Genomic DNA, 24,447 nt, shown 5'->3' with positions numbered 1-24,447 from the left:
TAGTCTTTCTTATACTCTTTACACAACATTATTTGGACCAATCAATGATGCCTTAATGCCAGTTCTCTGGAGCGTACAGTGAACTAAAAATGAAGTAAAACCTATCGAAATCCCATAATTCCCATAACTAGCTAGCAAACCAGAAACAGTGTGTAATTTCAAGGGAAATAACATCTGATTGGGCATATGCAAGCTGCAGTGTGTTGCAGATATCTGGTTTAGGCTCAGTTCTCTTCTTGATCTATTCAGTGATTTAGATACCTGTATACAGACACTCCCTGACTTACAAACGCTTCATTTACAAATGAATTCTCATTGAAATACCATTCTTCACTTTTGGCTTGTGAATATTCAGTTGTAGTTATAAACTGCAGAACAACTTTGTCCTGCAGATGATCGGATATTCATAGCATCAGATTTTTGCAACACTGAATGACAGATACTCGCATAACGACAGAAGTGATATTTGTGCCTCCAAGAACTGCAAAACATGTAATGCAGGAAATGAAATTAGACAAAGTCTGGGTAAGGCCCAACTACAATGCAAAACTGGGCGTTACCAAGATCTAAATATGTCCTTAACAGAAATGATTTTGAAGGACAAGGAAAGAATTCTTGACCATGTTACAAGATCTGCCCCAAAGAAATAATATGTTACTGGAAGATCAGCATCAGCATCATATGTCTATCAGCCTTATTAGGTCAGTCTGTGGCCAAGGATCTGTGCCTGTGGCTGGAAGGTTGCCGGTGCGAATCCTGCAGAGGGCAGAGGAATCCTCCTGAGCAAGGCCCTTAACCCCAACTGCTCCAGGGCAACCGTATAAATGGCTCTGACCCCAAGCTTCTCTCCCAGTCTGTGTCTCATGGAGAGCAAGCTGGGGTATGCGAGAAAAAAAAATCATAATACAAGAAATTGTATATGTCCAATAAAGTGATCATATCTTATCTTATTCTGGAAAATTTACAAATATTTGAAACTGTAGTTTCAGTCACCATACCAGAAGGAGATCCTAGCCTCAGAAAATGTTAAAAAAGTGTAACAAGAAGGGGTATTGTTATATATGAAGTGTTTTAAGGTGCAGAATCTTTATAGTGGAGAAGAAAGGAGAATGAGAGTAGATTTGATCAAAGCACAAGAAATCCAAGCCTACGAAAAGGGTCAACAAAGGGAAATATTTCTTACAGTTCAGTAGTGAAAAAGGGACAAGGACAAAACTGGTAACTAAATGGGAATTCATTTATGACAGGGACTAAGTCTTCTCTATGTAATAAGTTGTGAGTTCCAGCCATTAATTTAATGACCAACTCTTTCTTGAAGAGACTCTAGACTTCTTTAAGAAGTGTCCAAAATTGAGGATTCACTTATTGTACAGTAGCTACTTAAATTAACAAATTATTAAGAGGGGCCAAATGGTCTCTTCTCATTTGCAGCCTTACATCTTGAAATAGGCAGCACTATTGTTTTTTGCTTAAAAGGTTCAGATTGGGTCACTTTTCAAAATTATTTAAAATGTCATAACTGTCACGTACAGTTCTTTCCAGGCCCTATGCGGACAACACGATCCAGAATAGTGAAGACACAAGGGGAAAAGGAAAAGGGTCTGGAAACGGGGGGCATGTCCATGCAGTGCAGGTGTCCAGGGGAAGTGAATCCAGGCAAATGTAGGAAATCCAAACGGGAAATCAAAAACAAGGGCTGAAGTCCATAACCAGGCGATCCATCCGGTAGGGGGGGAACAGGAACCGGGTCGGAACTGGCGAGGGGAACTAGGAACTAGGAACTAGGAACTTGGAAGATAAAAGCACAACGGAGCCAGACGGAGCAAGACCCCGGGCTCTCACGATGTGGAAATCAATGAGGAACCAGGAGTAAGGTCCGCGTCTGGCTTTTAAGGGGGAGCGGGATTAGGGACCAGGTGCACGGAGCGCCCTTAAGAGGGGTTAGCAATCGTGACAATAACTTAACCATGATAACTTAATTGTGTGTCAATTCCTTTGTGAAATGTTAACATTTATATTCTATTATACATATTTAAAATACATGACTTAGCTCATTACCATAACTGATTTCTAAGGTCCATAAAGTGTGTGCCTGACAGCAGAACTGGTAGAAGCCCATTCAAAAACAAGCATTCTCTATGGCACTGCTTGTAAAATGTCTATGTATGTGACAGATACAGGTTAAGACATACAAGTGCATTCCATTTTTTGCAGAGATCACCTTGGCGATAAACAATGTTCCCTTGCAGGACACTGAACTGTATAAATTATTAATCTGAATTTTATTTGTATTGATGTTATGTAAAGACTAGGCAAATGCTTGGCTGGATAATCATATAACATTGTCTGCGGTGTCCAACACTATACTGTATATTTTCATGAAAGCCCCAGAAGGACAGAGGGACACTCAAAGAACGCCACAATACAGAATACACTTTCTGAAATTTCAAGAGGTGCATTATGCCCTGTAATGAAAGTTGTAAAAGGTACAACGTCTGGTTGTAAAGCACAATATGTATAACACTTTACCTGCCAAGTTGTTGTAATCTTTTATGTCATTAATGGCATTATTTAAGACTTAAAATCCTAAAAGAGGATGTTCCCTTTAAAAAACTTGTTTGATGCAGACCATCCAAATATTCTAGCTTCCCTTTGCTTTCGTTTAGTAAAACCAGAAAAAGACCTTGAAACAACAAATTTCAATATCTGCTTTGTAACGGAATATGAATAATAAGGCAATAAAGGTCTGGTTTATATTAATTTAAAAAGACCAATAGCCCAATGTTAAATCCTGCATTTGAAATTATCACAGAAAAATTATACCATTACCGATTTGTGTTGTTCTGAGCTGCAAATATTACAGATGTGATGTTAAGTATTAAGTTTATGCTCTGTAAACAGAGAATTAACAAACAACTTTAATACTGGTATCCTTCATAGCATGTAGCTCAATACAAAGACAGCATTAATATAATGAATTATTTCTCTACATCCACAGCACCGTTCTACGTGAAATGAGTTTATCACACCCAAAATCTGAATATGTAATTGTGTTTCTTATGCAACTTTTACCCATTTTACAGAATTTTACCCATTCTGTTATTTATCTTTACCTTTTCTGTGACATATTTATCAGTCTGTGTTTCATGAATCTTCTGTTTGGACAACAGGCTTACCTGTGAAGAAAAGCCTTACACAAAAAAATGACAAGATCTGTGAAATTATTATGTATAAGTTCTCACAATAAAAGTAATGAATAAGCAAACATTCGATCACACACTCAACAACAGGACAGGATCCATCTGAATTGATATATAACTTTGAATATATATAACTTTGAATATAACTTTTTCACTTTTTTGACTGTTGCCATAAATACACTGGAAATATTTTAATATTGACATTGTTTACTTATAGCATACAAATCAAATTAATTGCAGAACTGCTCAAATCATTATGCTTGGAGGGCCAGTCAGCAGGTTTGAAGCTAATGACCTCAACAGTTTAACAGTACACTAAAAGCAGTAACACTACATACAGTGTAGTCAGTTAAGCATTTGGAAAGTGACACAATTTGTGTTGTTTGGCTCTGTACTCCAGCACATTGGATTTGAAACGAAACAATGACTGAGGTTAAAGTGCAGAATGTCAGCTTTATTTAGAGGGTATTTACATCTAAACTGGGTGAACCATATAAGAATCACAGCTCTTTTTATACGTACGGACTGCAGTGTAAACCTTTTAATGTTGATATAAAACACTTAAAATGTATAATGTTTTCGAATATTATAATAATCTGAAGATCATCTTTGGGATTACTGCAACGGGTCTGTAATGAATGCCGCATACTCTGCAAGTTTTTTCCGTACTGTTTCACATACTGTCCTTAGAGAAATGCATGCACTTCTCCAAGGCTTGCAAAGTGAATAAGATGGGCAAAGTGAATAAGATTGCAGTTCATCTAGCAGCAGTATTTGTTCAAATGCCTTAATGTTGTAAAGCTGATAAATGAGAAACGCTTTCGCCTGCAACTGCAGATAGAAAGATTCAAGTATAACAATGTCACCAAGGAAAGAACTATCCCAAAGCCAATATTCTTCTGATTGCAGCTTTACATCGTCTTTTTTCTCTTCTATTAATGATTTTATTTTGATTTGGACTTCCTGGTGATAGATCATCTCTGTATTCTGCATCCAGTTCTACAAACATGGTCCTGATGAAGTTCACAATTCTGAGCACTGTTTACATTACCTTCTTCAACCAAACTGAGTTTGCATATAAAATGTCTTGACGTACAGTTTTCTTGAAAGGCTGATAAAAAACAGGACTTTCTTTGTCAGGCAAATTATTAGCAGTACGAGGTGGCATTTTTATTTACTAAAGATCCTTTTCTAAATAGGTCTTGTTGAACAGATAACTGATTTCTCAGTTCTTTGGTTTTGTCATTTCACAGACCTGTATACATGGAGTATAAAGTGATGAGCTTCATTTTAAAATGTCTTTTAAAACTATACTCCTTCATTACAGCAACTGATTCTTGGCATATCAGGAAAACTACAAAAAAAGTAGGCATCATTATTTTTTTCTGAAAATTGTTATCTTTACTCCATTTTCATTTTCTCTGCTAAGCAGTCTGAAACTGTTCTCACAAGGCACGTACAGTACCTAACTGTGTACACACTCGGAAAAAAAGAACCAAATATACATACGGCAGACAAGCAGTTTCTAAATTAGTGTAATGTTAAAACACTCAGAAAATGTATTATGAACACATTTAAGATTGTCAATAAAATTCATTTTTTCCAAACCAGTAACTGTTGTTTTGTACATTCCTGTCCCATCTCAGTCTAGTCTCAAGCCAAATTTGACCCATGTGCCATACTTTAAATGTCTCTAATTAAGTGTTAATTTAGGAGGCCTGTAGAAATGATTATTCAGGTGAATAATATCACAATATTTGATGAAAGAGCTCTTTATCTTGCTCTTTGAAAGACTTTTAAGGAAATATATTGAGACATTAAAAATGCATTAAATGCTATACAGTAGATTCTACTGCTTGTTTTCTGCATTTTTAATACTTAGCCTTATAAAAATAGTTTTTGATTTACTTATCAAATGAATCCTGCCCAGTTTGTTAGTGCACCACCAAAACCCATGTATTTGGACTTCAGTTTTCATATAATAAGATCAGTGCACGAAGTAACAAATCTATGCTAGTACATACAGTACATATTTATTGCATTTATTACACAATATGTGTAATCCTTCTTAATAAAGATACAAGATACAATGTTCATGTTCACCAGCAAATGGCATTTACCAATGGGTATTTTTTTAGAATTTTATAGTGAAACATCACCATAATACTAAAAGACCAGCATTCCCACTTTCACTACAACCAAAATAAACATTAACAAAACAAGTTAAAAGTACAGTGGTACCCCAAATTGTATACTGTAAGGTTCTGAATGGTTTGCATAAAATCATGAGGAAAAAAAAATCTCACTTCCTCAAATATGTGTATTTCTCATACATAACAAAAACATAAAATCTGCACTTTTGGAATTTGATTCCTGTTTATGGGAAAAAATAATATACATGGAAAAACACATTAAGTAATAAAATACTGAAATTAAATAAAAAATCGATCAGCTAAATCATTCTCCATAACTGAAAAAATACACTGATATCTACATCTCATTTACCTCACACATTTCCACCTGTATCAGTTACCACAATTATCTAAATAACATCACAGTTTAATAAACCTACAGAAATAGTACTATCAGAGGTAATATTATGTGTCCAATTTAAAACTGAATGAATGCCATACTACTGATAACTAATCAAAGCATCATCTTATAAGCTAAATAACCACCTGCAATTTCTTTTTTTCTCCTTTCAGCCAGGTAATTGTTTCCCCACTATGTATTACAGCATATGCTTAAGTTATTATGACTTAACGAAATCAAGAAACACACTGTACCTTCTGCATTACCAGCCCCCTTTGTTGAAGGAATCACTTTGAATGAGTGTGACAGTTGTAAAGAATCTGTCATTTCACACATCAACCTGAAAACGAGAGAAAAAGAGAATGGTGAAAGGCCACTGAACCCTGCAACTTGGGAGGATTTCAATTTTAGGCTCAATGTGTTAGTGAACTTCAACAAAAGGTTTAAATTTAATTTCCTTGCTAAAGTTACTGTTGCAAAAAAAGTTGTGGCAAATGTGCATTTAATTTGTAGTGACCCCATACATAGCTAGGGTACTGTATTTCAGGTCTTGCTTGTATAACTTCTACAATTCTTTGAATAAGCAACAAGTACATTAGAGAACACTATCATGGGGTGTGGGAATATGGCCCGAAATGCCCAGCGAAGTTGTTCAAGCCCTCGGGATGAGATCCCGAATTTGCTTTTAAGTACAAAACGGGCTAGATGGACTGACTGACCTTCTCTAACCTTTTATGTTCTTATATTTAAATGTGCATAAAGGTTTTGATAAGGTCGTACCGTGACTAAATACATCACGATTTGATATATTTAGAAAACCAGATACTGTATATTTGCAGGTGACACAAAAATAACCGAAGCCGCTAAGGAGTTGGGAGTTGCCAAGTGAATAAAACCTGAACTGGTGTTTTTTAAGAAACGGCTGGACGAAATGTTCCTGTATTCATCATGGATTTCATGACAGAACTAACTTGTTTGCAAAAGAACTCCAGAGAGTAACGAAGCGTGACACACAGGTGATACAAAATCCCACGTATACTGTATATGTCTATAGGAGTTAAACTGTACAGACTATATGTACAGTTTTCAATTTATATAAGATGAACCGCTGTCTTACTAACACAGGACGGATAAACACCCCGCCTTTTTACCACAGCTGACTCCCTTATGTAAAGTGGCGGAACTTTTCTGACACGACGCCCACGTTATTAGACATTTTCCAATAGCATCCCATTCATACTACCCGACCCACAAAAAAAAAGAAAGAAAAATAAATGTCTTAAGAAAAGCCTAATAAACAGTATGGGAAACTGTGAAAGTATGTGATTTAAAACCTGGCTGTACCTATAGATTAAAAAGGTCAAATGTGCTGTTAACGTTGTTGAAAACGTTGTTGATAATATCGAAACTGAACCCTGTAACCCTGAGAAGAGTATTTTCTTCCTCCTCAAACCCCGTTACTAATAACGTTACCGTCCTTACCTCTTCGCGTAAAGGTCTTCATCATCGTCGGGATCCGAGTCAGGCACCACGGTTTCCATCATGTCGCCGTCGTCTTCGTCCATCCTATTTTACAAAATAAAGTTAATTCGTTGAAATATATATTTTTTTATATACTGTACATTTTACCTAAAACATCTATGTTTTTTCTAGGAACACGGGCAGCTTTTGCCATTTCTTACCTTGTACTATAGCGTGTTTTAGCCTCTGAACTCCTCAGTCCGCCACAGCAAGAGCGGGCCCTGCGTGGTCACACGAGAGCGTCGCTGATCTACAGTAAGAGAGATGACGAGATGTTTTTGTTCTCGAGGCTTAGTTTTTTTTTGTTGTGCTATACTTCTTTAAGTACTTTTATTTTTTGTTAATAACGTATGTTTAAGATAGTGCGAATATGTATCAAACTGAATTTTTTTGGGAATGCATCGGATATGAGACTATTTTTAAAGCCATAATGCTTGACAGACCTGGTGTTATCATGGCATGAATCTAGTCGAAATAGACCAAAAAATACAAAATTTAATCTTATTCAAGCCATGGTCTACCTCATGTAGTAAAATAAACATTGCACAACAGAAGAACATGAGACTTAGGAACGTGAACTGGCCATTCTGTGTGTAAAGCATGTTTGGCTGCTTGTTAGGAGTTTTTCATTTAACAATTTAAAAGAGCGTGAAACGCAGATATTTGATAACCAGATGTGAAACATCTCCTCCAGTTTTATGTAGTACTTTTCTTTATAAAGGCAATCAAAGCTTAATGTAGAGGGGGAACTACATTTACCTCCACTGAAGTTACAGCACCCAACTAGGTGACCTATGGCTAACAGCCGCCCTACACAGCAATTCTAGTAAAAATGTGAGAAATTCAACAGCCAAGGGGAACCATAGGTAGGCCAGGAATTTAGCCAGGATTTCGTTTTTTAAGTTTATTTTATTGCACCATATGTTTGGAAGCTTTGGTTCATTGTATTTTAAAACAAATAACGATCATTAAGATTTAACATTTTTCTCTACATCACAGGTTAAACCCACTATGTGATCAATGTAAGTAACACTATCTCTGTACAGCATAATTGCATTATGTAATCACCTACTGTGTCTATATTGTTTGTGCACTTCAAAATGTTTTACCTGCTTCATTTCTGAGAAGAGGAAGGCACTGGACGTATCCAGCCACTTTTTTTTTAAATGAAGACATGGACTGGTGAAATTGGAGATAGCCAGTAATACTAGAGAAACTCAACTATTAAAACTCAAGATAGGATGTACTGGTGTGACATGTTACAAAGGTCTTGTCATTACGTTGTCATTAAGTGGTGGGTGAAGTGGGTCGACTCCTGTTTATAAAGCCCTGTGAATCCATTGCAGTGAAAAGTGATTTACAAATCAAGTGATAAATCAAGCATGACACTGTGCAATATACTGTACTGCAATGCTTTATAGTGGAAACTGCAGAGAGATTCCTCCCTTTTGTGGAAATAGTATCTCTCCCAATGGATTCCACAGTGTTATAGAATATCTACACAGTTCCAACTGTTCTTCATTATGTTCACTTGTCCTCTCTTAGCAGTTTGGGGAGTTCATATTTTGTGGGCTCATGCGCTGTGCTTTCAAATTTAAAATGTGGAGAGGCATGTTTTTCTTATTTTTGTGCACTTATGGCAGGTTAGAAAGACATGCATCTCTCTCACTCTACCAGCTCGAGGTGCGTGGACACACAGCTTATTCTTGTCTCTCTTGTCCATGATTTTTTGTGCAGGTCAGTTTCTATAGCCAGGTTGTCATTACTGAACCTGTTTTTTTGCACAATTCTGCTGTAGTTAAGCAGTGGAATTGTTGGGGGCATTTCTGAATGGAACTATTTTTTTTCCAGTTGTTATTAATAGGAATATACTTTGCATACTTTTAAATGTATGTTTTAAAAGAAAATTCTATGAATGCCACTGGAATGTGCATTTTTGCAGGTGTAGTCCTCCAAAATCTAAAAAAAAAGACACAATTACCCCACTCCCACACACACCACCCCCAGTTCATCTGACTTGTCCAATGGTACTGCTCAGCCTCTCCAGCCTTCCCTGAAACAGCTCGGACTGCAGTGGTGAGATCACGCGTGTCTGCACTGCCCCCGCCTCCATCCCCGTCGCCTAGGTAACTGACTGTAATGACGTCCGGAGACACAGGAGGGATCGGTCTGTGATTGGCTGAGCCATCGGACGATGAATCCCTCGCCATTTCTCTACAGCGCATACATTAAGGTCTGGGTTTTCAGTGGGAGAACCGCTGAGAGTATAGACTCTCGGCAACGTTACCTATGTGGCGATTAAATAAAAATAGTAGACATTTGATGTAATTGTTTTCTCTTGTAATTAAAAAATAATTCACCTTTGTTTTTAACCTTGTCGACGGGCACAGGCAGTACACAAGACAGACCCAAGCCTGTCACACTGGGGTCCTGGTGGTGTTACTGATTCTTCACAGGTTAGTAGGTGGATCACCCTTCTGTGTCTTAGGATAAAAACGACGAATAGAGTTTGAACGTCTTACGTACAATTCTCTAAAGAGTTATGACTCAGTAGGCAGCTCTCCAGATGATACTAGTGTTAGTAAAATGTTCATAATGCCTGAGTCGTGATTCGACGCAGTACGAAGTGACATTTGCCTGAGTCTTCAACCTGAGCGATACAGGAAGTTAAGCTTCTGGGTAAGAGTGGAAGTTCTTGATGCTTCTTGATGCAGCGCCTGATGTAATGTGGAATTTGTTTTAGTAAAGACATAGGAATGTTAAGCATGTTTCCGTGTTCTTTAGCATGAATAGTAGACAACGATTAATTGTACTTTGTGTGTAAATCTATACAGTAATGTAGTAATGCAGTGCAAATTGACAAGATCGTACAAACTGGGAAAAAACATGTCATAAGGTAATTTCTGGATTGTTCTCATCACCATCTTTATCAAAGAAAGGATGGGCGACGTCGTGGGCTTGTTACATAAAGTGTCGCGGATGAAAAGTGCCACGCCAAGCTTCCTACTGTCAGTGCAAGACTTAATTTCCAAAACACTCAGAATCTCCTCATAATGCAAAGTCTTCCAAATTCGGAATTTTAGCCCTGCTTTGTGGTTTTTATTAGCTTAGAAGCCTTTAGCAACGACATATTTTTCTTCACTATAATAGTCGCTGTGAGATATTTGACTTTTCTTAGATTTGACAGAAATATTAATGGAAATTAGAGCATTAGGGAAAGACTGCATTAAAGCAGCAATTAGCATGGCAAATGTTTAGTTACCATTGCTGCTCGTTGCGGTGTATGAGAAAGAGACGCTAAAGGCATTCGCAAATGACCAGATCATTTATGTTCTTTTATGGTAAGTGATGCTTGAGGTCCTTGAATTTACAGCTGGCTGGATTTGATACTATTGATACTATTTCCTTGCTGTACCAGAAGGCACCAGAATTAACAAGATGGTTTTGTTTCAAATTAGATCTCCAGGAATTGTAATTGTACGACTACCACTGGTGTTCAGAGGCAGAGGAAAATATTGTTTGCGTGTGGAAATGGAGTGATTCCAGTGTTTAGAGGGTCTATAATAATAATAATAATAATAATAATAATAATAATAAAAAAACTTAATTTTATATAGCGCCTTTAAAGGTGGCTTCTCAAAGCGCTTTACAGAATGACAACAACAATAAATAAAAATAATACACAAGATAAAACACAATTACAATACACAGAGGGGACCGTGGAAGGTGGTACTAAGAAGAGCAGAGGGGTGAAGAATAGAAGCAGTTAAGTTAAAGGCTTTTCTGAAGAAGAAGGTTTTGAGTCTGGATCCTTGGGCAGAGAGTTCCAGAGCTTGGGGGCATAACAGGAGAAGGCCCTGTCACCCATACAATGTAGACAAGCTTGGGGGACAGAAAGGAGAGCAGAATTAGAAGAGCGAAGGTCGCGAGGTGGGGAGTAGGGCGATAAGAGTTCAGACAGGTATTGAGGTGCCAAGCCATGTAAAGCCTTATAGGTGAGCATGAGGATTTTAAAGTCTACATGGACTTTGACCAGAAGCTCTAGGATAGGAGTAATGTGATATATATCAGAAGCTATTAGAAGATCGTTAGTGACTTTGATCAGGGCAGTTTCTGTGCTGTGAAGTTGACGGAAGCCAGATTGGAGGGGGAATACATTTCATTACAGTGAAACACTCTGAGATTCACTGTAATGAAATGTGGTATATAAATGTTTTATTAATTTAAGCCTTCCCAGTAAGACCTTTTCATATTCACTTTCAAGAAACGGCTGGATGAAGTCTCTGGATCAATGGCAGAGTATTGGCGTGGCCCCTGATCTGCATTTGTGCAGTGTTTAACTGTGTGAGGACCTAGCAGATCTTGGGCAGTCCAACCTAATCAGGATGGGTTAGGTCACTAGGTTGTAAAGGCAGCGTTTAAGGAGGATTATTCCGTTTTACCTGGCATGGTTCAGAGTGCTTTGATTGTACACATGTACAGAATGGCCCTGTAGTACTGCATGGCTTGAACAGCATATTGGAACTGTTGACTGTTGATTGTACCAGCAGCATTTAAATATTACATTTCACGGTAAGATCGAAGTGAAGGAATGGGACTTTGGAACATGGCTCCTACCAACACAGCAAGGTTATTCAGTCCCTTCATTTCATTTTGGTGCTAGATGTTTCTCATCTAGCTGTACAGTATGCTGATGGAATCCAGGTTATAATCTTCAACAGCATGACCTGGCATCATGTTCTAGATTCTGATAAAGACTCTTGTAGTCTTTAAATGCACTTCTGCATAGTTTCCTGTTTTGTTACCTAGTAGATGTTCTGGTGTTGATCCTGAATAACTTTATTGGCTAGACTGTGGTCAGTGGTTTTGAGGATTTTAATACTTCCATCAAGTCTCGCAGTCTGTAGAAAACAAACCTTGCTTTGTGAGTGTTTTCAAAATTTTTGTTATTTGGTGCAACTACAAATGTGGGTACAAGGTGTGAGTTTCAATGTGATGCTGGACATTGGTGGTGGTGGAGGGGAGTCCCCATTACCTGTAAAGCGCTTTGAGTGGAGTGTCCAGAAAAGCGCTATATAAATGTAAGCAATTATTATTGTTATTATTATTATTATTATTATTATTAAATCTATCGTTTTGTATCTCTCAGGACATTTTGTGCATTTTTTTTGCATTTTGCTGTTAGGGGAAAATTTTGTTTATGCCTTCTAATCCTGATTAAAATCAATAACAAATACAAGTACTGAAAAGAAGATCTCTGTGCTGGAATAGCAATGTTCATGTTCATTACGTCAAAGGCTGTGTGCTTATCTGTGGTGAACACAGCAGCTACAGTACATACTGTACATACTGTTCTATACTGTACTATAGAACTGCAACATTCTACCTGCAAGCAAGCATATGACAAGCGTATATTATTTACATTTTGTTTTTTGTGTCTTGTTCTTTTGTATCTCTGTGATTTTAAATGAGTGCAGCACAGAACTTTCCTAACAACCAGAAGGGGTGGTTTGGCAATAAGACTTTTCTTGTCTCCAGTTATGATATGCGTTGGATTAAGCATCAGTGTTTGATTTATTGTGGCTCTGTGAAAAGTTTTTTTTTTCCCCACCCTCGTTTTCTGTCTGTTGGATTATTTTCAGAAGAGTTATAACTGGGCTTTCGGTTTCCTTCGCTTGCAGAGTTAATCCTGCGGAGCCAGCACGATGCTGACGCGGTTGTTTCGCCTGCACGGCCTCTTCGTGGCCTCTCATCCCTGGGAGGTGATTGTGGGGACAGTCACTCTGACCATCTGCATGATGTCCATGAACATGTTCACAGGGAACGACCAGATCTGCGGGTGGAACTACGAGTGCCCAAAGCTGGAGGAGGTGAGATTCGACTGGCGGATTCATACAATCCTCCCTAGCAAAACCTAGGCACATAATGCTGTTTCAGTTTTATCGGAAAGGCTGCAGTTTTTAAGTCAACAACTGTAAAAAGATCTCTGCATTTTATGTGTTTGGCTATTATATTAATATCTGACACATGAGTAGAAGTAAATTTCTAAGGAGTTATTCCTAAAAATATTAGGAATCAAAAAATGCTTCTGGCAGACTACCTCATTTGTTGGGGCTAAGCAGTAGTATTGTGAAAACCCAGATGAATGCTAGACTTGTTTGTAAATTGCTGGAAAAATGATGTTATTCATAGTATTTCTTTTTTTTGTGTGATTTTGGAACACCCTTTTTCATGTTGCTTTTTGTTTTTCCTCTGCAGGACGTTTTAAGCAGTGACATAATCATCTTAACAATCACACGCTGCATAGCCATTGTTTATATTTATTTCCAGTTCCAAAATCTGCGTCAGCTTGGATCAAAGTATATATTAGGTATGACTTTTTTATGTTTAAGAAATTCATCACGTTTTTTGAATAGGAAAATACAGTGCTGCAGTGTTAACATAACTCTTTCTTTTATCCTCAAAAAGGTATTGCTGGCCTCTTCACAATTTTCTCCAGTTTTGTGTTCAGCACTGTAGTGATCCATTTCTTGGATAAAGAACTGACAGGCCTTAAGTAAGTATAAGATCTCATTTGGGTGTTTTGTGCTGTCAATGCCTCAAGTTTTTTTAGATATAGAATAAAGCACCAGTAAAAGTATCCCTGATGCTATGAATGGGAAAGCAACCCCTAATGGAGTTTGCGTATCAATTATAGCTTTAAATAGGAACTCATATATGCATCTGTGTCCATAAATTAACTATGAAGATATTCATTACATTGATATTCCAGTCACCACGTTCCTGTAGGGAAATTCAAAGAATATTTGCTTTTTGAGTGATGACTGATAATTGTCCTGATGGATTGCTGGCGAAACTATGTTGTGAATCCTGAAAAGTCTGTTCTTGCTTTGTTCAGCGAGGCCTTGCCATTCTTCCTGCTGCTGATAGACCTCTCCAAGGCTTGTGCTCTGGCTAAATTTGCCTTGAGCTCCAACTCTCAGGTATGACACTAGGGTTTTTGTTCAAGCCTGATGTTTTTTTTTTCTCCCCCATTTGTGATTTTCAAGATGTGTGTTGTTTTTGTGTTATTAGATATACTTGAATTAACATAAAACAGTTTGTATTTCCAGTAAAATATTACTAGATTGTATTAACCAAAATATTGAATGACATGTCGGTGTTTTCTATCTTGGCTTGCACTGCAGGATGAAGTGAGAGACAACATTGCCCGTGGAATGGCTATCCTGGGACCAACATTCACACTGGATGCTCTTGTAGAGTGTCTAGTGATTGGAGTTGGCACCATGTCTGGTGAGTCTTCTTTATATCTTAAGATGTGTTTATGATAAATTAGTTATCAGATATCTTCATATACCTGCATGCTAAGTCTCACAGAGGTATAACTATGACTTCTGAAGAGTAATGGTTAACTGTGTGACTTCTTCTTTCTTACAGTTCCTTGCTTAGCCCAGTTCTTTCCGATAATGTACAGCCATGTAATATGGCCGTAATACACAGCAACCACTTGATAGTTTAACATTAATGCTGTATGTCCAGTTTTACAAATTCTGCTTTATTATTTTAAGCTTGGGTCTGTGTAAAATGTGTTCCTACTGCACGAAGAGCCTCACCTTCTTGTTTTCTCTCCTTCCTGTCAGGTGTGCGACAGCTGGAAATCATGTGCTGCTTTGGCTGCATGTCTGTAATGGCAAACTACTTCGTCTTCATGACTTTCTTCCCTGCGTGCGTCTCCCTGGTTTTGGAGGTAAAATATTTTAAACAAAGTTGGGTCTTTGTCTTTTGTGTCCCTAGACCTTTTTACAGGAAATCACCACAGTGGCAACTGAGCAACCTAACTTAATCATATGAAGGTATTGTTCTTTTCTTTACCTTATCGAAGTGCTAATCAGACTTTGCTAGTGCTTATATAACGGTCTTTGAAAAGGGGTCCACGTGGCTCATCAAGTAAAGGTGCTTATTTGTGTCACAAGTAGTGGTTTGAATGTTGCCAGTTCGGGTGACTGCTTCTCGTCACAGTATCTAGTGAAAGAGTCTAGACTAAGCTGGCCAGGTAATATCGGAAATGGTGTACAGGGGTTGCAGAAGCCCTGACTAACCTCTGGCACCTTCTTGGCACTTGTGGCAGTGGGTGGCAACATCAGTGAGAGCGGTATCAGTCTAGTGTTTACTGTCCTGTTGAGAACTGTGGGGCTCACACCATGTCCAGTGACAAGTGGGCTGTTGTCAGATGTGTGGGGTTGAGCTACAGGGGCTGTGGTGGTAAGACAAGCCGAGACGTAGTTGATGACTCTGAACCAAGAAGGTGTGAAATAGAAAATAAGAGAAAATAAATGCCTTCATTAAAAGGCTGATCCTTGTGTATCTATAGACTTTTATTTTCTGTTTAAGTCTGAATCTCCAAAAAGAACAAAGCCAGCCCACCTTGAGGAATTGGTACTGCTGCTGCTTTTTTTCTGTGCAAAGCTAGAGAAAACTGACTGTGTCATTGGACATGAGGCCCCCAATGACTTCTGTCATCTTCTAAAAACACTTTTTTGTCAAGTCAAAGGCAGTTGTTCATTTTGTTTTCTGCTGTTGGAAATGCGCTGAATATATGAGTTTACCGTTCAAGGTTTCAGGAAAACGCCCCTCTTAATATGGGCAGTTCACTTAGACGCTGCTGTCCCATTGGAAAGCAGCTGTCTGATGGTACAGTAGTATGTCTGCACCTGAGGCTGCGCTGGCTGGCTGGCTGTGTTCTCACGTTCCCCCCTGTGCCCCTGCAGCTATCCAGAGAAAGTCGGGAGGGACGTCCCATCTGGCAGCTCAGCCACTTCGCCCGGGTCCTGGAGGAGGAGGAGGACAACAAGCCGAACCCAGTCACACAGCGAGTGAAGATGATCATGGTGAGTTCAGAGCTCTGGCCACTGGTATATTTATATTAATGCTCACCGTTGAGCTCCTAGTGCAATAATGGGCTGGCAGGGCATTCTCCAGAAACCCTGTGTTAAGAAATAGATCTGTTTGCAGAATATCCCTGTTTATATTTGAGAGTTTTCATACATTTAAGAGGTGTCTTCATAACAGCAAAATTACATACAGTTTTAAAATAAGAAAATAAAACATACTTGTTTGCCTTACAGGTGAAAGATTTAGTTCTTGCATAGGAATAGTGAAGTAATAAAGAAAAATTAGTATGCATTTAGTAAAACAGCAAATAGTAATGTGTGCCTATGGAAAGGTTTGAGAGTTAAGGTACTTTTAAAGTAAATCGTAAATCCACATCTGGCAGATTGTGTTACTGTTTATTACCACTGATTGAAAGCTCTTATTGCACATAATCTGCAGTTTTGTTTCTCAGTCAGAATGCTTGTAGTGATCTGATTCTCTTTACCTTTTCTCTTCCTCCAGTCTCTTGGCCTGGTTCTGGTCCACGCTCACAGTCGCTGGATTGCCGAACCTTCTTCCCAGAACTCCACGGCGGAGACCGCCCGGGTGGGTCCGGGGCTTGATGAAAACATGCCCAAGAGGATCGAACCCGAGAGGCCGCTGTGGCAGTTCTATCTCTCCAGGTCTTTTCCCCGTTCTCATCTCTACCAGTTTAGATTTGAACATCCTAGTGAGTAAGACTGTCTCTTCAGTTTTATTCCTGACATCCCTAATTCTCCGTTTCTACCAGATATGGAGACATCTGGTAACTTTGAGTTTGTTTTACTGTGAATGCTATTCTAACTGAGGTTTGCGTTCAGGTGCTTATCCCTTTTTTATGTGTGCTTCCCAGGATGATCAGCATGGACATTGAACAGGTTATAACTCTGGGGCTGGCCCTGCTGCTAGCTGTCAAGTACATCTTCTTTGAGCAGACCGAGACCGAGTCCACGCTGTCTCTGAAGAACCCTATCACAGCCCCGTCTCTAGCACAAAAGAGGGCGAATGATGTGTGCTGCAGGAGAGACTCTGGGATACCCAGTTCCCCTCAAAAGACTGCGGCACAGCCCATTCATGTGACCAAAGAGGAGTCAGGTTGGCCAAGTTGATTTAATCTGTTTGCATTTTAACTTGTATTTACCACATCATAGTTTACAGTCTAGCTCATCACGCATCTTTGCCTTTATCTTAAACAGCTGAAGTAATCCGGCCACTGCCTGTTCAGAATGGCCCAAAGACCAAATTTGTGTTGGGAGATGGCGTTCCAGAGGTGTTGTCTGAGGAGATACCTTTGGTTTCAGTAACGGAGTTACACCCGGAGCCACGCTCAGTCGAGGAGTGTCTCTCTGTAATGAAGAACCCAGAGGTGTGTTTCTTCACTCCATCAGTTTAACAAACAAATCAAAACAAACAAGTCCTTTAAATTATTGGCAATCAAGAGTGTAAAATTATGTAAATGCAAACATTACTCATTCAGCTATGATTAATGATTGTTTGTTTATTGGAAATGCCTATTAGAATAATTTAGTACATTTTTTCCTTTAAGCTACAAATCATTTGCTACAGAGTTAATTTGTGAGCTTTTTTTAGGATTAATTAGGCACAATACAGGGAACTGGACTCCCTGTTAATAGATCAAGTACTAACTGTTCAGACCTTCCAAGAATCATTTAAAATGTAGAATTCAAAGAGAGGTGGTATGCTTTTGTACATTAAGCTGTGATAGATTGAAGGCTGGTGGAATGTTTTATCTTCCATTGATTGCCTGCATAATTCATTATCCCTTTGTTATCTCTTATTTTGTCACAGAAGGGCGCCAGATTCTTGAGCGATGCGGAGGTGATTTCTCTGGTCAACGCAAAACATATCCCTTCATACAAACTGGAAAACATGATGGAAACTCCAGAGCGCGGTGTAGCTATACGCAGGCAGATGTTGGCAACCAAACTCTCAAAGCCAACTGCACTAAAGAACCTTCCTTACAAAGACTATGACTATTCTCAGGTAAATGTGTAAGCTGTGAATTAGATAAGATTAGTCATCACAATTTCTGATGCACTGCCATCAGTTTCCATACGATCATACTGTTGTTAAAAAAACCTTTAATTTCTTATGTATGGCTTTCGTAAAATAGACAAATTATATGTCAATTTTGAATGTTAATTTAAATGAAAGTTGCACTTTTAACAGTTGACGGCTACGTCTGTGCAAGGTGTATCTTGTTTTCAGCCCTGTTTTATTTTGCCTTCTTATCCTTATTTGTAAATAAGGAACAGAACTAGAACTTTAGCTCCACCTTTTCCATTTCATTTCACCATGGTAGAATCCTTTCTGTTCAGTAAGTTATCTTAATAAAAATACAGCAAAAATGTTTTTGAACAGTTTCATAGAATTTTGACTTACGCATTCCAAGCGAGAATCTGGGGGAGATAAAGCAAACTAATTGGTAATAATAAATGATAGTTATGGACCTGGGTACCAGTTACTGTTTAAACTTTGATAGCCTTATTACAGGGCTTTCTACTGGAAGAGCTTTAAATGTTGGTGTCTTGTTTTTAAGGTGATGGGAACCTGCTGTGAAAATGTGATTGGATTCATGCCTGTCCCAGTAGGAGTTGCAGGGCCCCTGCATTTGGATGGAAAGCAGTTTCAGGTTCCTATGGCAACAACAGAGGGTTGTCTGGTGGCCAGTACAAACCGTGGGTGCAGAGCGATTGCAGTGAGTCAGCGTTCATCTTTATCTGGACTGCAGCATTTCCTTTGTGTCCTGTAATGATCACCGTCAATTTTAACACGTAAACCTCTCGTTAGGCATTAAGACGTATTTGACTTTACCATTATTGCTCTGCTGTCACTTAACTATGTAGAGAAGGGGTCTAACAATAACCATCCTGTTTAGACATTAAAAATACAATCTTAAATATTATTAAATTAGAAATAATAAATGCAGAAGCGTGGAGCTTCTTGCAGAACAAAATAGCTTTCACCGAAAAAAGTGAATACAGGAATTAGTTTTCTTTCAGTTTGTTGCTGCCTAACTGGGAGGGGAAGGGTAGCGTATACTGTATATTTGAACCAAACACTAATGGGGAAAAACAGGACTCGATTCCGAATTTAATTAAGATGGCAACATTCTTGAATAAGAAACAGGCCAATTTAGGAAGAACAGGTGAGAAGTGGAATTAAAGTGCAGTGGGGTGCAATCGTGTACCACCTGCGTCTCGCCCACAGCTGGGAGGAGGAGCCCGAAGTCGAATCCTGTCGGATGCCATGACCCGCGGCCCTGTGGTGAGGCTGCCCTCGGCCTGCCAGGCGGCAGAGGTCAAGGCCTGGCTGGAGACCTCCGAGGGCTTCAAGTACATTAAGGAGGTTTTTGACACCAGCAGCAGGTCAGTGAAACTCTGTAGCGGAAACTCAAGTACCGATCAGTCGGGGCAACTGCCAAGCCTGTGTGGCCTGCCAGAGGCTCCAGCCTTGATCACGCGATGAAGGAAGTGATTGGTGTTCGTTTTCTTGCAGGTTTGCACGTCTGGAGAAGTTGTCGATTGGCATTGCAGGTCGAAACCTGTACATTCGCTTCCAGTCCAAAACTGGAGATGCCATGGGGATGAACATGATCTCAAAGGTAGCCAGGGGGACAGACAGACTTCTACTGTAGGTTTTACCTCTTTAAAGTGGGGTCTTAAAAAAAAAACAGTGCGCTAGAATTCCAAATATTAAATTGAATACCTCTTAGACCTAGGATGCTCTTTAAATGAAATGCAGCAATCCACACCAATGGATTTTGAGGATTCTGATGGTATGCATAATCTTTCTCAGGGCACAGAGCTGGCTCTGGCCAGACTACAGGAGGAGTTTCCCGATCTGCAGGTCTTGGCAGTGAGTGGAAACTACTGCACTGACAAAAAACCTGCAGCTATCAACTGGATAGAGGGAAGAGGAAAAGCAGTAGTCTGTGAAGCAACCATTTCTGCCAAAGTGGTCAGAGAAGTAAGTCTTTTTCCCTGTTGGGCAAAATTAGATTATTTTAGTTAGTGTGATGAAATCGTTTTTTTTTTCCCACAAATGGTAAATTTAAGCAATTCCTCTTGCTTGACGGAATGATTGCAGAAGGTTCTGTGAGCGAAGCATTAAGTTTGTCACCGTAGCTGACAAACCTGCTATTCTTAATTCATCATGGCTGTTGTATGAATTAGTCTCTCACTGCATAATCTCATCTCCTCTCACTGTGCAGTCTTAGTTTGAGAAATGGAGTTAACAAATTGTTTGTTTGTTTGTTTGTTAGGTTTTGAAGACCTCCTCTGAAGCTCTGGTCGATGTCAACATTAACAAGAATCTGGTTGGCTCAGCAATGGCTGGGAGCATTGGTGGCTTCAATGCACATGCTGCTAATATTGTAACGGCCATTTACATCGCCTGTGGGCAGGTCAGTTGGGCAAAGTTTAATTTGTGTGTGTTAGAAACACCATCTGCTAATGCAGGGGAAATGTATCCTGCTTTTGATAGTAAATATATGGATATTTTTAAGTTAATTTATGGAAGGCAACATTCCATGCCTTGTTTACTGAGCCATGACCCTCCTGTAACCGGAATACTGGTCACAGCAATAGTACAAATACGACTGACGCTTTTATGCGGTAGTGTTTGGATAATTATAGAACACATTTTTGTTTCCTAAAGGATCCTGCACAGAATGTTGGAAGTTCAAACTGCATTACTCTCATGGAGACGACGGGTCCAACCAATGAAGATCTCTACATCAGCTGCACAATGCCATCTATTGAGATTGGAACAGTTGGTGGGGGCACAAACTTAGCCCCGCAACAGGCCTGTCTGGAGGTGAAGAATCATGACTGTACTAGTGCTGGTTGAGCTGCTGTCTTTCTTTTAAATACCTAAATAGTGGCTTATACAGTGGTGCAGTGGTTAACATTGCTGCCTTGCAGCAGTGGAGCTCTGGGCTGATTTTAGTGGTGTGCTGTCTGTGTGGAGTTTGGATGTTCTCCCCATGTACTCATGGGTTTCCATCCACAGTACAAAGAAATACTGGTTAGGTAATTGGCTTCTGGGAAAACTGGCCTTGGTGCGAGTGTGGGCATGTTGGCGTCTGTGTGTGCCCCGAGATGGAATGGTGTCCAATCCAGGGTGGCTCCTGTCTTGTGCCTGTTGCTTGCCGTACTGGATGGATAAACGTACAGTACAATTAATCCTGTGGGCAATATAAAAATGGATTTATATCTAAAGATTGCCTTCTGTTTGATTTAATCCATTTGTGTTGCAGATGTTGGGGGTACAAGGAGCTAGTCTCGTCAGTCCTGGCGAGAATGCGCGGCAGCTGGCGAGAGTGGTGTGTGCCACAGTGCTGGCCGGAGAGCTGTCTCTCATGGCGGCGCTGGCGGCAGGCCACCTCGTCAAGAGTCACATGACTCACAACAGGTGAGACGCCTGGAGCGGGGTCTTCAAGCGGCAGTACCGGACAGGCCTGTCTTGCAGGCCAGGGCATAGATGAGTTTAGATGAAGGCTGTGATAAGCCAGTGTTGAGTTTTAAAAAAAAAAAGTCCCTGGGCCAAATCTTTCTTAAAATCAAAGTAAAAATAGTTACACGGAAAAGGTAAGACACCCAGTAAAGTTCTGCAAAAGTAAAGGCTGCATTTGCTGTAGATTCTGAAAAATCTGAAGTCGCCAAAACTGTGCATGCCCCATGCTTGCATCCAAACCCTGTGTCATTTTCTTATAGTAATTCTGTAAAGGCTGAAACAACAGAGGAACTCAAGAATGAAACAAAAGTTAAGAGTACATACGTTGCAGAGTAGAAAAGGGATTCACCGCTCGGTTCTCTCGCACAGGTCAAAGCTCAACTTGCGGGAAACTCCGGGAGCGTGCACCAAGAAGGCAGCCTGAAGAGGACGGGTCCCAGCGAGTGGCACGGATACGACTGAGCCGAGAGAGCTGGGTGGGATGAGCAGCAGAGGCCTTCTTGTCGGCTCACCTAAGCTGCATCAACATCCCCACGCTCCTCTCATGGGCTGTAAGGATTGTAAATAAAAAACCCGAAATCCTCGCCAGCTGCCCCTTTTGATTCCAGCAAGACAGTGTTCGACGTTGTGGCTTTCTCAGTCTTTGGAGAACTTTTGTAATCTGTAAATGTTTTTAGCAAACATCAACAGACTAAAAATAGCCCCTGGACTGCCAAAACATGATCAATGTGTTTGAAGTTGGATTTTTTTTTATGTGATTGTCAAAATTTTGTGTGGTGTGAACAAGGTCTAAACTGTGGAATATAAAAATTACATCTATTATTTTGTTATTTTTATGATCCAGTTAGAAGTGACAAACCTCCTATGTTGCTGACTTCTTTGCTGCTGTATTGTGGAGCTGAGCAGGCAGTCATATTGCTGTGTGGTGTAAGATAACTGCTGACCAGTGAACTAGGGCTCAGTATGCTACTGTACTGTATATCTCTAGGCACGGGGACTGTATTAGTGATGTGGTGCAACGTGCTTTAAAATTGATATTATTGATAACTAAAGCTGAGGGATATTCACTACTATATTACTAGCAAGGATGAAACTTGTGGGCAAAGGGATGTTTTTGTTATTTTATTGTTGGCTCATTTTGAAGTAAGTTATCATCAATGCACAAGTCTTCCCTGTCACATTTCCTGTAGTGTTCTGTAAAAGTACAGAAAGGGGAATTAGCAGTTGTACTCTGTTAATGCTCTGAATAAATCACAATTTGCCAAGATTCTGTTTATATCAGTGAAATGCAATGCAGATACTGGTAGCAACTGTAATTACATTTTCAGTTGAGTGTATCAGTTTTCTGACCTAACATTCAAAATGAATGTATTTTTTTATTACCTTGATAAACAGCATTCAGATCTAATTGTAAGGGATATTTTTTCAATGGAAAGCTGATGCATTTAAGCACAAATACTTAAACAAGGTGCTAAAATAACAAACGTTACATGGTATTGGATCCTGCCACTACTTGCAACTTGCAGTTATCTTCTTTGTACAGCCTCATACCTGTTTTTACTGCTGTCAAAAATGGGTACTTAATAGGCTTTGCTTTTGATGCGTGCACCTTAAAAGCTGTTTTGCGGTCTTCAGCTACAACGGTCAAGTCACTGGAGAGACCACATTGAGTTCTCAATTGTTGTAAGTAACATCTCCATCAATGCTGCCAAATGCTTCATAGTAGCAGCAGTTGGGAAGGTTGTGTTACTATTTGCACATACCGTTTATAAATGACGCGACATAATGGCTGCATCTGGACGTGTGCAGGTCATGTGGGGGGAAAAATGACATCACTAAATATGTTCTCACAGTCTATTTCATAGTTTTATATTCACATCATGTATATTTTGTAAGTTTTTGCAATAAATAATATATAATTTCTGCATTGTATTTAATGGGATCATTTTCACAGCTGAAATAAAATAGTTGAAAAAAATGTATGTTTACTTTCATCTTTAACATTTTAGTTAACAGATTTTAAAGTCAGAATTTTGTTTCCCTACTTCTCTGATTTCCTTAAATTTGAGTGAGCACTTTAACCATATTGTTCACAGAGATTCACCTGGCAAGTCACAGTGCAACTATTATTTAGTATTTGTTAAGGGCATATTTAAAAAACAACAACTTGTATTTATATAACTTGATCATTTCCTTTCCTCCGCATTTAGAAATGTGAATAATGTACATTAAGAAATGTTTACTTTTATTTGGAAACTTTTTACAATATGAATGTATTAAACAGATGCTCTATGAATTACATATAAAGAAATACATAATTCTCCATGAAATGGCTGTCTATTCCCAGTGTAGTAAACAAACATCACAAAATCCATGGGCTATTTGCTACTTTACCTATAAATTAAAAACTAACCACTACATTGACATGGTGATTATAGTCCTCATTATATAATTAACAGAAGTAACATCACCAAGCTTTTCTCTCCTTACACCCAGTTTTCTTAACTTTTTACAAAGCCCATGCCTTTTTTTTCTTGAAATGCAAATTAAGCCTATTTTTAGAAAGAAAATGTCAGCTTGGATTTATAGGGATCCATTTCATGCACAATAAAGAGGAGATTCAACTTCTGAGAATAAGAGTTCTCTGCCATTTGCAGTGAAGTTTCTATAAAACAATTTTGCAATGAAGAGCATCAAAAATATTTGTGCAAGTAGACCAGCAGATCAACCACCTTTGCATCTGTATGCATTTTCATAAGGTGAGCTGACTGGGAATACTTTATTACACTGTTTAAAATCACTAAAT

General features: G+C 39.1%; 2 protein-coding genes across 4 annotated transcripts in view; one reads left to right on the top strand and one right to left on the bottom strand.

Annotated features, from left to right (window-relative positions):
• The window catches only part of LOC107079519 (uncharacterized), a 31,382-nt gene extending 23,862 nt beyond the window's left edge, over positions 1–7,520 (bottom strand). For both annotated transcript variants that reach the window (XM_015364382.2, XM_069187190.1), the window contains exons 1-4: positions 7,415–7,520; positions 7,215–7,298; positions 5,987–6,072; positions 3,114–3,190 (exon numbers count right to left, since the gene is read on the bottom strand). In XM_015364382.2, the coding sequence (XP_015219868.2) occupies positions 3,114–3,190; positions 5,987–6,072; positions 7,215–7,297 (246 nt within the window). In that variant the 5' untranslated portion in view covers position 7,298; positions 7,415–7,520. The remainder of the gene's footprint in view (positions 1–3,113; positions 3,191–5,986; positions 6,073–7,214; positions 7,299–7,414) is intronic.
• A 1,896-nt stretch (positions 7,521–9,416) lies between these two features.
• hmgcra (3-hydroxy-3-methylglutaryl-CoA reductase a) lies at positions 9,417–23,566 on the top strand. Of its 2 annotated transcripts, XM_015365383.2 has the most exons (21): positions 9,417–9,486; positions 9,644–9,709; positions 12,935–13,123; positions 13,512–13,623; positions 13,722–13,809; positions 14,152–14,236; positions 14,441–14,546; positions 14,894–15,000; positions 16,022–16,141; positions 16,647–16,807; positions 17,017–17,258; positions 17,360–17,529; positions 17,973–18,167; positions 18,724–18,882; positions 19,395–19,552; positions 19,683–19,788; positions 19,983–20,153; positions 20,449–20,589; positions 20,844–21,002; positions 21,445–21,599; positions 22,011–23,566. In XM_015365383.2, exons 3-21 carry the CDS (start codon positions 12,959–12,961, stop codon positions 22,063–22,065), a joined length of 2,655 nt encoding a protein of 884 aa, XP_015220869.1. In that variant the 5' UTR covers positions 9,417–9,486; positions 9,644–9,709; positions 12,935–12,958; the 3' UTR covers positions 22,066–23,566. The 2 variants fall into 2 exon arrangements, with proteins under 2 accessions (XP_015220869.1, XP_006626773.1); XM_006626710.3 differs by lacking the exons at positions 9,417–9,486; positions 9,644–9,709 and adding an exon at positions 9,716–9,932.
• Positions 23,567–24,447: the final 881 nt, after the last annotated feature.

The sequence above is a fragment of the Lepisosteus oculatus genome, chromosome 3 (assembly GCF_040954835.1).
Source record: "Lepisosteus oculatus isolate fLepOcu1 chromosome 3, fLepOcu1.hap2, whole genome shotgun sequence".
NCBI lineage: Eukaryota > Metazoa > Chordata > Actinopteri > Semionotiformes > Lepisosteidae > Lepisosteus > Lepisosteus oculatus.
The sequence above is the reverse complement of the archived record's forward strand: the minus strand, read 5'-3'. Positions and strand labels throughout refer to the sequence as shown.

Coding starts and splice junctions, on each gene's coding strand:
- hmgcra (XM_015365383.2), top strand. CDS start 12,959: ATGCTGACGCGGTTGTTTCGCCTGCACGGCCTCTTCGTGGCCTCTCAT. Junction 16,808..17,016: donor TGGCAGTTCTATCTCTCCAG/GTCTTTTCCCCG, acceptor TGTGCTTCCCAG/GATGATCAGCATGGACATTG. Junction 21,003..21,444: donor CGCAACAGGCCTGTCTGGAG/GTGAAGAATCAT, acceptor TTTGTGTTGCAG/ATGTTGGGGGTACAAGGAGC.